The following is a 17,148-nucleotide window of genomic DNA, read 5'->3' on the forward strand; positions in this document are numbered from 1 at the left end:
TGTCGTATATGCATATGTCATCATTTCCAGATCACTGAGCCCATCCGAGTTATTAAGTTATTAAGTCATGTCGAGCAAACAGCCAGGATGACTCACGGCGAGCTACATTTACTCTTGCACGGAACAGCCGATCTCTCCTCCTACAGCCGGCATAATATCATAACTCAAGAGCTGTTTATAAAAGACGACCAAACCGCGGATGTTTTTGCCATCTTGTTGAGTGGTGGCTGGGCTGATTGCATCTCCTCCTCGCGGACGGAACAGAGCGGGAAGAAGAAAAAACCAAGTGTGCGAACAAGTCTGTTTAATACCTGATCTGTTTTATGGATGCAGAGGCGGACAGAAATAGCACCAACTGTCATAATTACTCTAAGACATGCATTTATGTTGAGACTGTGTCACAGTCATTAGCCAGAATCATGTGTTAAGCGGAGTTCAATGAACTAATGAATGATTCAGTGCGTAGAACAGCTCGCACACTAAAATTCATGAATTACTGTGCAAATGACTGGAGGAAAATGACACCGTGTTAGTGAATATCTGCATGATTGTGCAGCGCTTTCACCGCGTCCGCTAGCGCTTTCCATCCGAGCAATTTACTCGCACATCTACATATATAAATCGCATTGACGCAAGTCCTGTTTTATGCATGCCGAATACTTCATTCTAGCACTCCAGAGTGATAAAGAGGTAAATTAAAAAAGTGAGAGCCGTAGAAGTCGAAGGCAGTCACTGAAGGACAGTTGCGCAGAAAAGGAGTGCGATGAAAGTGCTGTCACTCAAATCTCACCTGGTCCCATGGACAGATGATCCCACCGAAGAACATGAAGAGGTAACCCATGGCAACCAGACAGCCCCAGATGAGCAGGGAGAAGAGGCGGAGAAGCTTTTTGAAGACCGACTCAATGCACACGAGGATGAAGATGGTGAGAAAAATGGCCAGAGTTGTGGGCACGGTTATGATGAAGGCCATGTGCTCCTCCATGGTCTGTGGAAACATAATGACAGTTCACAGCTTATTCATTGATGCTTTCACAAGCTGATAAGGAAGAGAAACGAACAGAAAGGCGTTTTCATTTAAATGCATTAAATACAAAAAAGAACCGAACAGTGAAACTCTGACCTTAACCTCAAACTTTGAACCAGAATTCGGTCTATTATGTCCAAACTTTTCCATTAGCATAATGTGCTCTGTCAAAGTGTATTTTAGTGTTTTACTGTTGAATTATTAATATGGACAATTAACATTTGAAAAAAACATTTTGCACTCAAACTGTTATCGCAATAGCATTACATTGGGTTTGTGCTCATAGAATGTAATCAAATCAACTGATGTACATTAAAGTCTACATGAAACAACATTTGCAACCCATTTCACTTCCATTATGTGGCATATTTTTGAGTGAAACAGGATATGCGATGAACAATTTAAGGCTCGGAATTGGATCATGAAAAGTAGGCATCCCATTAACGTATCCACATGTACGAAGTCAAACGTTAGATTTTTGTGAGAAACAGATGGAAATGCACATCATTAGCCCTCATTGTTTTTCATGTGGATGTAAGTGATTTTCAACATTTACAGTAGTTAGTCTGATTCTATTGTCGCGTAAAAATCCCTGAATTACCTACATTGTAAAAAAAAAAAATCCTGAAAATAACGGTAAAAAAACAGAAGCTGTGGTTACCAGAATTTGAGTCTGTAAAAAAAAGTCCATAAAATAACGGTAAAAAAACGGCAGCTGTGGTTGCCAGAATTTGAGTCTGTAAAAAAAAAAAAAAGTCCATAAAATAACGGTAAAAAAACGAGAGGGTGCTTGCTGCAGAGCCAAATGGGAGGAGCTGGAGCTCTAGCTCCCCCTCGCTGGAGGTAATGGGTGGAGATAGACACCTAACCACACCCTAACCCTACCCCTTACCCTATCCTAAACATAACTCCACCCATTAGTTTACACAGAGGTGGAGCTGGACATCCAGAGAGGGGGAGCTGGAGGCCATTCGGCTCTGCAGTGAGCAGTACTTGAAAAAAACGGCAGCTGTGGTTGCCAGAATTTGAGTCTGTAAAAAAAAAATCCATAAAATAACGGTAAAAAAACGGCAGCTGTGGTTGCCAGAATTTGAGTCACAATACTCAATATAATATCGAACCGTTCGGTATGACATCCACGGTTCAATACGCACTTGTGAATTGCGTTTTTTTAGTTGCATTTAAATAATTTCTTTGCTTTATTTCTTTCAAATTTGCAGTGTGTGTGCTGTGATTTCACGTGCTGACATGAGGAAACGCGTTTATATTTGAAAAAAAAAAAAACTCTTGCAGAGCATCTTCCATTCTAATGAAATGCAATGATAAGCCTTTCTAAACTTGTTGTCCAACAAAAGAGAACATTATAACTTATTTTTACTTCACAGCATCAGTCGAGTGTTTGAAATAACTTCATTTTGTGATCTGATGTGGCTTCTTATCACAGAATGAGGCAGACAATATATTCTATACTGTATGTTGATTAGCAATGGCTTACAAATATATCATTATGAAAATACACAAGATGCTTGAAGAACACAGATAAACCATATATTATTCCAGACGAGTGTTTATTGTCCTTACATTTCATCATTCAAAATGTTTAACGTTATATCTTGTTTTTATTCAGTTACAACAATAGCGATACCTTTATCCATATTAGAGAAGCTGGAACGGAACTTAATCAGTGATACTTCTTTGACGCATATGTGGATTTTCTGCACGAGGGCGCCCTCTGGCGTCCAGTATGCATGAAACCTATCCTATTTTGCGTAAAAATTGGAAAAATAATACCTCTCTCAAAAGAAATATTAGGCAGATATATAATAATCCATGCTTTTTCCAGTGTACAGAGGTTCACAGGAGTATTTTGTTGTTAATTACATGCTAAAAAAAAAAAAAAAACCACATACACTGATGTGGCAAGTTATCAGAACCGAACCGAAAACCGTGGTAAAAAACCGAGCTATGTACTGAACCGTGGACTAACTGTATTGTTGCATCCCTAGTAGCAACGGTTTAGGTTTTGCAGTGTTTATTAAAATTCAAGCAGCTTTTAAATACTAACATAAGATAGACCAATTTTTAATTGACGTCACAGTGACGTCACTTGCAGCTGCGTGCGCATAGTGGTAGCAGAAAAACACTGGTAACAAGTGGAGGGTAAACAGGTAAAAAAAATTGTGCATTTTGACGTCAAAATCGGAATGCAAATCATTTTATAAAATACTGTTGTCAAAGACGCCATTTGAAGCTTAACGCAGATGTTTAAACGGACGTACTATGGATGAAAACTACTATGATTACTCTACTTTCAAAGCATAAATTTGATTTAAACAATATGTCTACATAATATTCACATGAGCTGTTCATAGGGGATTACTGTATTAGCCCTACAGTTACAGCATGACATATTATTTAAACCTATTACTATTAAAATGTTTTACGTAATATATATATTTTTTTTATCTCACAATTCTGACTTTTTTTCTCACAAATGCTTTATATCTCCTAATTCGGACTTTATAACTCGATTTAAGAAAAGCAAGTTTGTTAATTCTGAGGGGAAAAAGTCAGAAGTGTGGGATATAAACACTGAGCTGAGGGGAAAAGAGAGAATGATGAGTTAATAATCTGGGAATTGTGAAAATAAAGTCAGAATTTTTAAACATAAAATCAAATTGACCTTTTTTTATTATTTTATTCCATGGCTCCACAGACTGCCATTTGAACCCCCACAAAAAAATGTCATCCCTGTTTCGGATCTGTAAGACTATCCAACTATCTAACGTCAATTTCGTTGAATGACAGCGCTTATCGCTGGGTGACAAGCTCTTGTAATATGCAAATAACATCTTGAAAATGACATCTAATCAATATAATGTATACTCTTTTTAATTTAAAGTATTTTGTATCATATCCGTGTAATTCTATAGCCGTAAGAATATCTCTCCCGGGTTTTTTGCAATCATGCTGCGCGTGCATCCTGAATGTTTACAAACAGATAATTGGTCTATAGAAGGTGCACAGTGTCATTCACACAAACACCATCATGGTAACATATATGAAGCTGAAATAATGCAATAAACATTAATTTAACAACATTAGATGTAACATATAACCCTAATGTACAAAACTGATAAGTAAAAACTAAGAAGAAACAGTTATTTCAACAAAAAAAAGCCCATCAAATTTAAAATGTAACACAGGAAATTCTGGGAATGTCATATTATGGTTATTCACTGTAAATTTAACGTTCTTTTTCACCTCTGAAACAGTATACTACCGTAAAATTACTTGCAATGTCCAATAGTTTTTCACCATATATAGTAGGGGAACTTACCACTAACCATTTAACAGGTTTTTACAGTAGCATTTTTACAGTTTTTTACCGTTAAATTCGCTGTCATTTTTTACAGTAATCCAAAATCTGAATCTACATCTCTGAGTTTACAAAAAGAAATCGATTCAAAATTCACCATTTAGTGAATTCACTAGTGCAACATGAGCATTTGTGGTTAAAAAGTATATAATTTTTTCTTTTCTTTCTTTCTTTTTTTTTTTTTTTTTAGAAAATGACAGATCGTTTCACTAGATAAGACCCTTATTCCTGGTCTGGGATCATGTAGAGACCTTTGAAGCTGCACTGAAACTGTAACTTGGACCTTCGCCATTAAAGTCTACTATATGGAGATTTTTTTTGATTGAAGAAAGAAAGACACAGACATCCTGGATGACATTAAATCTTTTTTGACCACTGCCAAACACCATACAGTAACTGTTGCTGTAATTTGCATGCATGTTAATTACTGAAAAAAAAAAAAAAAACACTGAAATGCTGGAAAGTATTTACAAGAACATAATTTCATAACTGCTTCACTACAGCGAGTGGGAGCTTTTAAGAACAAAAAGAAGAAAGAAAGAAAAGCATGTAAACACTTGAAATGGGTCATTATTATGGCAGCAACAGGTCTGCAATGCAATTTTAAAATATGTATTAAATAGGCCTACAATTACATACATAAATATATAAACCATCCAGCTTTATGTTCCCAGCTGTATGTACCTTATGTAAATAAGGGGCTGCATTAAGTTATTTCTGCTAATCTCCACATTTTTAATGACATCCATCATTTTGAGAGATAAAATGCAAGACAGAAAACCATTTCAACTATCACGTCTATTCTCCTATTTTTAAACAGGAGATAAATAATGAATAGGATAATATTAAATATGAATTTATTCTTAATATTCCAAGCATAAGTGAACCTGGACCACAAAACCAAGGGTCAATTTTTTTTAAATCTGGAATCTGAGGGTGCAAAAAAAATCAAAACATTGAGAAAATCGCCTTTAAAGTTGTCCAAGTGAAGTTCTGAGCAATGCACATTACTAATCAAAAATTAAGTTTTGATATATTTATGGTAGGAAATTCACAAAATATCTTCATGTAACATGATCTTAATATCCTAAAGATTTTTGGCATTAAAGAAAAATCGATAATTTTGATCCATACATACATGTATTGCTGGCTATTGCTATAAATATACCCGTGCTACTTATGACTGGTTTTGTGGTCCAGGGTCACATATGATATTTTATTTACAGCAGACAATCATGCGACTGGCCATGTGATCAGCGCATTCCCGGGTTTGTAGGATCACACAACTTGCTTCTCCATCGTGAATAAATCGCCATCTAAATCCATGAGTTTTATCACTGAGGTGCCATGTAAATTTATCTTTACAAATGTCCACATGAGAAACAATTACTGTCCGAATAGAGCTATTCACTGATAATTTTCCTCTACTCTTTATACTTTTTGAGTCTAATTTGTAAATGAATCATTCAGACTGGTTTTGTGAACCCAATAACCTGATTCATTGGAAAAAAGCATTTGTGTTTTTTTTTTTTTGTTTTTTTTTAATGTTTCTGGAAGAAGTTACTTACACTCACAAGGCTCATTTAATTTGATCAAAAGCTTGGTAAAAAAATAAAATATTATTACAATTTAAAATAATGGTTTTCTATTTTAATATATTTTAAATGTAATTTATTCCCGTGATGTAACCCTGAATTTTCAGCATCACTGCTCCAGTTTTCAGTGTCACATGAGACTTCAGAAATCATTCTAATATGAAACATTTCTTATTATTATCAGTGTTGTTCTGTGGAAATCAGTTCAAAATAATAGCATTTATTTGAAAGTAATCTTTGGCTTTACTGCCACCTTTGATTTAATGCATCCTTGTTAATAAAAACAATAATTTCTTTATAGTGCTTCTGTGTTGTTTTGGATGCATGTATGTCTACAACAGTCTATAGTAAATGTAACTGCAAGGAAAGGAGCGATCAGCACATTCTTTCAAATTTCTTCTTTTGTATTTCATGTTACGAAGTAGGTAAAACTGATTTGGAATTATATGAGGTTGAGTAAATGATTTTTTTTGGTAAGACAATACATTAAACAAAATGGTTTATTTAATTTCATGCCGACTTTAAAGAGGCAAACCTTGACCATTCATACAATCTATTTTTACCTTAAGCTCTCGTCACCATTCGGAAATTCTCTGTTTGACTGTGCAAGAGTGTGAGGGACTCAGTCTAGACTTACAGTCACAGCTCAAAGTAACACACTCGCAGCCTGTTCATCCACTGCAGACGGAGACAGAAATAGACAGAGCTGTGGCAGGAGGGTACAGTCAGAGGAGAGAATTTTAATAACTACATTATAGCTACATTATCTATGCAGATTTATTGGAGATGACTCATGACATATGCCACGGAGGGTTTATTACGGTTTGAACTGAGCAAAGACGACTTCATCCTCTGGCCATCATTAACGCTACTCTAAAAAAATTAAAAAATATTACAGATTACAACCACGCAATTCAGTTCAGGTAGTAATTATTCATTTGAGGAGTGTGTATGTGGCTTGTACGGGTACTGAAGATGTGGGCAATGTGGTATTGCACCATCGGTTAGGATGACTGTGTGTGTGTGTTTTGTGAATGATGAGAGAGCATTGAGCTGGCAAACTCACAGTAATATAATGCCTGTACCACAGTATGACTCACCAGCCATTAGAGGAGACACCCCAGGGAGTACTACAAATTCAAGGGAACTCTTGCACGCAGATCGAATCTCAATGAACTCTTGGGAAACACACCCTTTCTGTTTCCATTAGCCACAAACAGACAGAGAAGTGCCCACACCTGCTTCACTTTTTTATGCACTGAAATGAATCACCATTGATTATGTAACTTGATATTGGAAATGAAAGGAAGTATAAGTGATGCTTCATTGTGAAAAAGTTGCTGTCACAAAGCTATGGAGTTTGGAGTGGATGCTAGGGGATTGATAGATGGTTGTTAAGACTTACTGGCTCAAGTCAATAAAGTGCCATGGGGATGATGTTGCGAATTGAAGTTATGCGCAAAATTGGAATATCACATAAAACATTTGCGAATAAGCATCGTTTCCATTAAACGAGTAAGAGATAAACTGGCAGTAAATATCACAAAGACAAGTAGGAGAGGCCACTGAATATAATAATTTGCATAAAGTCATGGCCAAAAATATCGGCACCCTTGCAGATCTATCGGAAAATGCAACACTTCTCTTGGTATTGACATGCTTATTGTTTTTGTTTGCACTGCAACTACACACAAAAAAAAAAAACAGAAGAAAAGTCAAACTTGATAAATTTTCACATAGAACTCAAAAATGGACTGGACAAAATGATTGGCACCTTGTCAAAATTGTAAGTAATAATTGCTTTTCAAGCATGTGATGCTCCTGTAATTTGTATTTAGACACACCTGTGGCATCAGTTGCCATCTGAATGAAAAAGGATGCTATGGTAGGAGACCACTGCTGACACAAAGGCATAAAAAGCAAGACTGGAGTTTGCCAAAACTTATGTGACAAAACCACAATCCTTCAGGGAGAACATACTGTGGACAGATGAGACAAAAGTAGACTTTTTTGGTAAAGCATATCATGGCACTGTTTACAGAAAAAGAAATGAGGCCTTCAAAGAAAAGAACACAGTCCCTACAGTCAAACATGGTGGAGGTTCAAAGATGTTTTAGGGTTGCTTCACTGCTTCTGGCACTGGATGCCTTGACAGTGTGAACGGTATCATGAAATCTGATGATTACCAAAGAATTTTGGAATGCAACGTAGTGGCCAGTGTCAGAAAGCTGCGTCTCCACCAGAGGTCATGGGTCTTCCAGCAGGACAATGACCTGAAACTCACTTCAAAAAGCACTCAGAAATGGTTACAAACAAAGTGCTGAAGAGTTCTGAAATTGCCAGCAATGCGTACAGATCTGAATCCCATAGAACACCTGTGGAGAGATCTCAAAACAGCAGTTGGGAGAAGGCATCATTCAAATCTGAATGACCTGGAGCAGTTTGTAAAAGAAGAGTGGTCCAAAATTCCAGTAGAGAGGTGTAAGAAATTCATTAATGTTTACAGGAAGCGACTGATTTTAGTTATTTTTTCCAAAGTGGGTGCTACTAAATATTAAGTTAAGGGTGCCAATAATTTTGTCCAGTGCATTTGGGTTCTGTGTGGAATTGTATAAGATTTGACTTTTCTTCCAATGCAAACAAAAAAATTAAACATGTGAGTACCAAAACATTTGCAACAGCAACAATTTTCTTAGAGAAGGGTTGCATTTTCTGCAAGGGTGCTGATATTTTTGGCCATGACTGTATATAATAAATTACTTGCACCTCAGAGTAAGCGGATGAAACACAGCGCATGGCCACTTTAGTTAGTTTAACGTCAAAAAAACGATCGCCGCGCCAGCCACGTGGTCCGAATGGGTTGTACCTATTCTCTTAATGAGCCATGGGTGTGTTTTGGGCATAACATGCAATAAACCAGAGTCTCATCTTCCATTCCCTTTAAAATCCAGTTGCACTTGCACCATGGCGGATTCACTATTTTAGTTGGTCAATGGCGCAATCGTTTTCAGTTGCCTCAAAATAGCAATGTGCCAACAATGTGCCTGAACAAACCTCGTTTTCAGACCAACACGCCTGTGGGTAAACAGATGGGCATAAGTGCATTTGCTATTTAAACATTGTGGTGCTGGACGTGAAAATGATAACTGCATCGGGCTGAAACTTGCAAAAAAAGACTTGCGTCATGCCTGGCTTTGCATTGCGCTGGGTGTATGATAGGGCCCAATAAAAGCAGTCATTGCTTTCGAAGGTGGATGCCTGCTTTGACGACAGACTTTGCTCGGGCATTTCAGAATGACCATAACAACATTTCAGATGCTGTGCAACAAGATCAGCCCGCTGGTTAGTCAGGTTGTGCCATCCTATCGCACAAAGTATCATAACTTTTTGATGCGCAAGGAATTTATTTGGTAAATGCGTTTTCATCTCCCATTATTCGCATTAACTAATTTTCTCGCAAGTCAAAAACCACCTAAAGTGACCTTAAGGTTTCCATCATTTGTTTCTGATGAGATACTTCAAAAAGCACATAAAAAAGGGTGATGGAAACATAGATAATGTTTTCAAGAATTGCAACAAATTTGGTGTAATTTTGACCACACTGAACGTATTTATCCATAATATGGTAATGGACTTGTCTTCGGGGTCTTTTTGACCCACAAATGACTTTTGCTTAATTTTTAAAAAATGTTCTCTTTGTCGAAATGACATGAGACTTTGGAAACCTGTCAGCACTATCTAGATCTACAAATAAAAAAAAAAAATTGGAGTGATATCTTGATTTTATGTTAGTGTTAAAAAAACAGTCACATTCATGGTCTTTGGGGTCCATGCAACAAAAATTTAATTTTGTAACAAAGTAATAGTTTTTTTTTTAAACAAATATTATTTTTCTGTTTATTAATGTTTTTACTACATTTGTGCCATTTTCAGAGGCAGGATATTATATATTTTTAAAATTTATATAAATTAATAAATACATATTTTTTATTAGGTTTTTATACAAAAACAGCTTTTTGTGTAAAATTCACTTTATAAAAGACCCACATTAATAACTTTCATTCATGGGGATAACATGGATAATTTGACATGGTTTGGTGTAAGATTTTTGCCCATCATTTGGAAAATGCCGTTTTAAAAATAAGAAATGATCATTTTTACCAGTAGATGGCTACAGAGCTCCACTTTACTATTTGCTATTTGACCAACTAAAAGATATCTTTTTACAAGTTTTTTCAGTTGGATTGATATCTACATATAATGAAATCACAATAATAACAATAAAAATTACTTTTTATCAAAGTTTAATATTTTTTGTACTGAAAAAAATCATTTTTTCAATAGTTACATTATGATTAGAATCAAACCAACAAAATGTCGATTCAAAATTCATCCATTCAAAATTTATTAATTCATCCATTACTTTGACAAAAAGTAATTTTTATTTTTATAATTGTGATTTCATATGAAGATAAAATCCAAAAATCCAAAAAAACAAAAACAAAAAAAAACTAAACAAAAACAAACAAACAAAAAAAGACGTGGCCTAATGGTTAGGGAATCGGGCTTGCAACTGAAACGCTGCGGGTTCGAGTCCCTGATCCGGCAGGAATTAAAGGTGGGGGGAGTGAATAATCAGTGCTCTCTCCACCCTCAATACACAACTGAGGTGAGTCCCTTGAGCAAGGTCCCCAACTGCTCCCCGGGCGCCGCAGCGATAGCAATATGGCTGCCCACTGCTCCGGGTGTTTGTTCACTACTCACTACTGTGTGTGTGCACTTGGATGGGTTAAATGCAGAGCACAAATTCCGAGTATGGGTCACCATACTTGGCCACACGTCACATCCTTTCCTTTCCCACTGAAAAACTTGTAAAAAGATGTCTTTCAGTTAGTCAAATAGCACATAGTAAATAGTGGAGCTCTGCAGCCATCTACTGGTAAAAATGATAATTTTTTATTTTTAAACTGGCATTTTCCAAATGATGGGCAAAAATCTTACACCAAACCATGTCAAATGATCCATGTTATACCATGAATGAAAGTTAAAAATGTGGGTCTTTCATAAAGGTAATTTTACACAAAAAGCTGTTTTTGTATAAAAACCTATTAAAAAAAAATATTTATTTATTAATTTATATAAATTTAAAAAATCATAATAAATCCTCCGAAAATGGCACAAATGTAGTAAAAAAATTAACAAACAGAAAAATGAATTTTGTTTTAGAAAAAAACTATTATTTTGTTACAAAATTAAAATTTGTTGCGTGGGGTCTCTAGAGACCCCAAAGACCATGAGTGTACAACCCAAAATGAAGACCGCACAAGGGATACTCCGCCCAAATATTCTCTCATCATTTACTCACCCTCATGCCATTCCACGTCTATAACTTTCTTTCTTCAGATGAATGCAAAGATTTTCAGAGAAATAATCTTTGTGATTTCACAAAATGCCAGTGTACAAGGCAGATAAAAGGATCCACAAAGCTGATGCTTCAAAAAGCCAAGTAGATAAAACTGCAGACCAGGTATTTCCAAAATGGGGCATGAACTCCAAAACTGGGCAGTTACTCTAAAAGGGGGTGGCATCTCAATATGCAAAAGTTTGTTGAACACAATTTCTTTCATTAAGTTGAATTAATCTTACATTACATTTAGGCATAGTGTTGAGGTCAAAAGTTTACACACATCTTGCAAAATCTGCAAAATGTTAAACATTTTACGAAAATAAGAGAGACTGTACAAAATGCATGTTAGTTTTTACTTAGTTCTGACCTAAATAAGATATTTTACATAAAAGATGTTTACATATAGTTCAAAAGAGAAAATAATAGCTGAATTTATAAAAACCCTGTTCAAAAGTTTACATACGCTTGATTCTTAATACTGTGCTGTGTTTTTTTGTTTAATGGTAGTTGTTCATGAGTCCCTTGTTTGTCCTGAACAGTTAAACTGCCTGCTGTTCTTAAAAAAAAATCCATCAGGTCCCACAAATTCTTCGTTTTTTCAGAGATGTGTACATTTTTCTTATTTTGCCTAAATAATATATCTGCTATAGAAGATACATGTTACATGTTTCCCAGTTATGAGTAATGAGTTAAATTTACCCTGATCTTCAAATTCAAAAAGTTTTCACCCCCCGGCTCTTGATGCATCGTTTTTCCTTCTGGAGCATCAGTGAGCATTTGAATCTTCTGTAATAGTTGCATATGAGTCCCTCAGTTGTCCCCAGTGTGAAAAGATGGATCTCAAAATTATACAGTCATTGCTAGAAAGGGTTCAAATACACAAAAATGCTGAAAAACCAAAGAATTTGTGGGACCTGACAGATTTTTCAGGACAAACAAGACAAAAAAACAAAAACAAACAAAAACAAAAAAAAAATTATTCAGGTAACAACACAGTATTAAAAATCAAGTGTATGTAAACTTTTGAATGAGGCCAGTTTCATAAATTGAACTATTATTTTCACTACATCATTACATATATCTCTCCAGTAAGCCATTCCAGTGCGGCATGTAGGAACATTTATCTATAATGCTTATTTCATTGGTTAAGGTTAGGGTGTAAGGGTTAGTATTAGTTGTAGCACTGTGTAGGTAATCAGCACTGTGGTTGACGTGATGAATAAAGTCTTTAGAATTGGCTGTAGCACAAAGTTTGTGTTGAACTAATTTTAAAAAACAAATCACGCATGCACGTCAGGTCTGATTTGAAGCCATTCTGGAATTCCAACCAACTTTGGAGGTCCCATACACTTGCATTGTTTGGATTCACTGAGGTGGATTATTTGTTTGAAGATAGAAAGGCAGTCATAAATATTTGGGACAAAAAGCGGGTGAGTAAATGATGAGAGAATTTTCATTTTTGTGTGGAGACAAGGAGACAACAGTGTCAATGAAGAACATACTAGAGATTTGAGATGTGATGTGTAAAGAACAAGAATAATCAAGGTAAATACCTTTTGCGAACAGAATTGTTGTGTATAATTTCCAGTCGCTGTAATTTAGTCCAATTATGACAAAATGTGAAAGCATTCATCATCAAAACAAACGAGTCTGTCATTTTATCCACCATTGTCATTTCTATCACAGAAAATACCTTATTTACATATAAAGGCTGCATATTAGTACCTTAAAGGCACAATTCAGTCTAGCATTATTCATGCTCATAGCATAACTGGTTGAGTTATGCAGCAAGGGTTATATTAAGGATCATTTAAACACTAATATATGCATTAATAATGCTTGCTTTAGCAAACACCATTAACAGTGTGCACCCATCTGACATTCCCCTTCCTCTTTCCAGGGCAATTATAATTACATGTCTACATCAAAGTGCAGATTCACTGCCTACATGATTAGCCTTAAAATCCCCATTTTAGGCCCATTCCCATCAGCCCTTCACCTCCCAGTTCTCCTACTCTCATCACTCTTTCATCCCTCACTGCATGAATCAGACTTGGCTCCTATCAGCCTATTTTCTTCACACTATCAAGGGCCAGAGCTCATATAGCCATCTGATTGTGCATTTGAGCCCATTTAAATCCATTTAACTCCATTTTGCAGGGGCCACAAAGGCAGAGGGACACACACATCAGGGTGCTTTGTTACAGCGCTATCCCTTCCACAGGCACTTCCTGTTCATTTGTCTGCGCATTTCAGTTTATTGTGAGTTTGTGTGTTTACTGTGGTTTTGCAGCCCTGTAGACTTGCTGATGAGACAAAATGTAAAACATGCCACTCACCGTCAGCAGAAAGCCAACTTACACCAGACCCACATACTCATGTATTTTTAACTCTCAAAACAGAGCCACACTTTCATTGTGTCTCACAACTGCAGTACAAAAAATAAAGAAAAAAAGAAAAGAAAATTGATTCTTGTATTGCATTTTGCAATGTGTGTATATAATTCCATTGCTCTGCAACTGTAATTTTTGGAATGCTACGGAGTCATGCATTTTTCATACTTTTATTATTCTTTCAAAGTACTGACACTCATCTCACACAAGCTATTCCATCTATTACAGCTTGCTCATCTGTTCTGTAGCCATATTTATACTCTGCTTTAAAATTAAAAAAAGATACAGTGGCAGCAGAAGATTTGGAAACATCTGGCACACTAACCCCCCGGTTTCACAGACAATGCTTAATGCATTTTTGAGTCTCAATAGAAAATATCTTGCTCTGACATATCTTATAATATGTCAGTGCCATTGTTCTGTCTCAAGATGCACACCTGTAATGTTTTCTTTTATGGCAGTGTTATAAAAGCTGCTTAAATATCTTAATTTAACTAAGGCCTAGTTCCAGCCTAAGCTAAGCCCCATCTGTGAAACTGGGCCTTTAAAGGAACACTCCACTTTTTTTGGAAATAGGCTCATTTCCCTACTCCTCTAGAGTTAAACAGCTGAGTTTTACCGTTTTCTAATCTATTTAGTCGATCTCCGGGTCTGGCGGTAGTACTTTTAGCATATATCATTGAATCCGATTAGACCGTTAGCATCTCGCTCAAAAATGACCAAAGAGTTTTGATATTTTTCCTATTTAAAACTTGACTCTTCTGTAGTTACATTGTGTACAAAGACGGACGGAAAAAATAAAAAGGTTGTGATTTTCTAGGTCAATATGGCTAGGAACTATACTCTCATTTTAGCGTAATAATCAAGGAACTTTGCTGCTGTATCATGTGTGTAGCACGCGCAATGATATTACGCAGCCGTCAACTCTGCCGGCTGCAACTCTGCATCTACACAAACTTAGTGCCGATCACTTTTTGTCACACCCCTGGACTGTTTAGTTGGTTTCTCCTGTCAATTCCCCCTACAGCTTTGTGTGTTTTGGTATTTCCCTTATTGTCTGCACCTGGTGTTGTAATCAGTCTGTGTATATATAGCGTGTGTTTTCCCCTCTTGCCTTGTCGGACGTTAATGTTGCTACCCTGTGTTCCCTGTTGGATTTATTAAATACTTTTCGTTTATTTACGTCGTTGTTCGTGTGCTTTGTCTAAGCGTGACAGAACGTCCGAACGATACAGTTTTTTTTTGCGTTTTCCTCCCCGTTTTGTTTGTCGTGTTTTTTCAGTCTTTTTGTTTCCGTCGTGTTTTCACCAGTTACTATGAAACTCTCTTCCATCAACGTTTCCCCAAGGAGGGGAGATGCCATTCTGGGAGGGAAAACCATCTTTATCTTCCAGGATGGCAGGGATCTTGAGGACTACGTGGAGGAGTTTATTAGGATTTGCCATTTTGCTAGCTGCGATGACGTCTGCCTTATGGAGGGATTTTGGTGGGTACTGGATGATGACCTCCGCTTCGTCATGCCCAAAGGTGAACCATGCTGGACCCTAACGCAATATATTAACATCTTATTGAGTACTTGGGGTTCAGAACTCTGTCTGGACGAAGCGGAGGAAGATTACGACCCCATCCAGCCACACCTCGCAGACGTCTCGCAGCACGACCCGGAACCCAGCCTATCACCACCCCGACACGCGGAGCACGAGCCCGAGCCCGAGCCCGAGCCCACCGCAGACGGACCCCGCGCTACCAGCGCGACCCAAGAGCCATCGCCCATCGGAGCGACAGAGCGAGTGATCGCCACGGAGCTGGAGGAATTTGCGTCTGACCAGGTGCGAGAGCCGGCCACAGAGCCTGCGACGGTGGACGTTCCTGATGGGCGTGAGGGTGCTGAGGACAGCACCGCCCACTGCACCACCGCTGAGGGTGAGCAACGCCTGGATCTGGGACTAAATTTTCTGGAACTAAATTTGAATAATTTCTCTGAAGATGTATATGAAGATATGCCCATTCTCCTTCCACCATCTAAATTACCTGACTGCCTGGATTTCCCACCCACCCTCCCTCTGTCTATTGTTTCTGCTGCCTCAGTCCCACCACCGCTGTCTCCTGGCAGCCCATCTGCTCACCCTCAGCCCACCATCTGTGCGGGGGGTTCGCCGCAGGTCTGCCAGTCTCCATCGGTGTCATGGCTGGAGGATCCCTCATCTTCGCCTCCAGCCTCTGAGTCCTGGACTCCACCTCGGCCCTCCGACCCTGCGGCTCCACCCCGTCTCTCAGCTCCCTCGTCTCCACCGTCGCCCGTCGGTCCACCAGCTCCACCGGGCTCCATCGTCCCTCCGGCTCCGCCCTGGTCAGTCGTCGCCCCACCTTCGCCTCTGGACTCCACTCCTCCGGCTTCCATCATGGCTGCGGTCTGGGTCTCACCTGGCTCCTCCTGCTCCAGCCCTCTCCTGTCTCCTCCTTGGCTCCTCCCTCCATCATCACCACCCTGGACTCCATCTTTTGCCCTCCTTCCGGGAGTCCGTCCTCCGCCGAAGCCCCCTCCTAGGACTGTACATTTTGTTTTCCTGTTTGTCGGCGCGAGGACGCGCCTTCCGGGAGGGGGAGGTAATGTCACACCCCTGGACTGTTTAGTTGGTTTCTCCTGTCAATTCCCCCTACAGCTTTGTGTGTTTTGGTATTTCCCTTATTGTCTGCACCTGGTGTTGTAATCAGTCTGTGTATATATAGCGTGTGTTTTCCCCTCTTGCCTTGTCGGACGTTAATGTTGCTACCCTGTGTTCCTGTGTCTCCTGTGTTCCCTGTTGGATTTATTAAATACTTTTTGTTTATTTACGTCGTTGTTCGTGTGCTTTGTCTAAGCGTGACACTTTTAGGCGCTGCGTAATATCGTTGCGCCTGCTGCACCCACGGTACGGCAGGAAAGTTCCTTGATTATTACGCTGGAATAAGAGTATAGCTCCTAGCCATATCAGCCTAAAAAAAATGCAACTTATCATTTTCTGTCAGTCTTAGTACACAATGTAACTACAGAAGAGTCAAGTTTTAAATAGGAAAAATATCCTCATTATATATGGTAATTTGAGCGAGATGCTATCGGTCTAATCAGATTCAATGATCTATGCTAAGCTATGCTAAAAGTGCTACCGGCTCAATGGATTCAAAAACAGTAAAACTCAACTGTTTAACTCAGGGGAGTTGGAAAATTCCTTTAAGGAACAGTCCACCCAAAAATTAAAATTTGCTTCATTTGAAAAATGCTTTTTTTTAAATCATTATTTTAGGTCAGGGGTGTCAAACTCAGTTCCTGGAGGGCCGCAGCCCTGCAAAGTTTTGTTCCAACCCTA

At 38.1% G+C, this 17,148-nt stretch overlaps 1 protein-coding gene across 2 annotated transcripts in view; it reads right to left on the bottom strand.

Moving 5' to 3' along the window:
• adcy2b (adenylate cyclase 2b (brain)) overlaps positions 1–17,148 on the bottom strand; it is a 104,750-nt gene that overhangs the window by 74,280 nt on the left and 13,322 nt on the right. For both annotated transcript variants that reach the window (XM_051136001.1, XM_051136000.1), the window contains exon 2: positions 791–988. In XM_051136001.1, the coding sequence (XP_050991958.1) occupies positions 791–988 (198 nt within the window). The remainder of the gene's footprint in view (positions 1–790; positions 989–17,148) is intronic.

Source organism: Labeo rohita, chromosome 19 (genome assembly GCF_022985175.1).
Source record: "Labeo rohita strain BAU-BD-2019 chromosome 19, IGBB_LRoh.1.0, whole genome shotgun sequence".
Classification (NCBI taxonomy): Eukaryota; Metazoa; Chordata; class Actinopteri; order Cypriniformes; family Cyprinidae; genus Labeo; species Labeo rohita.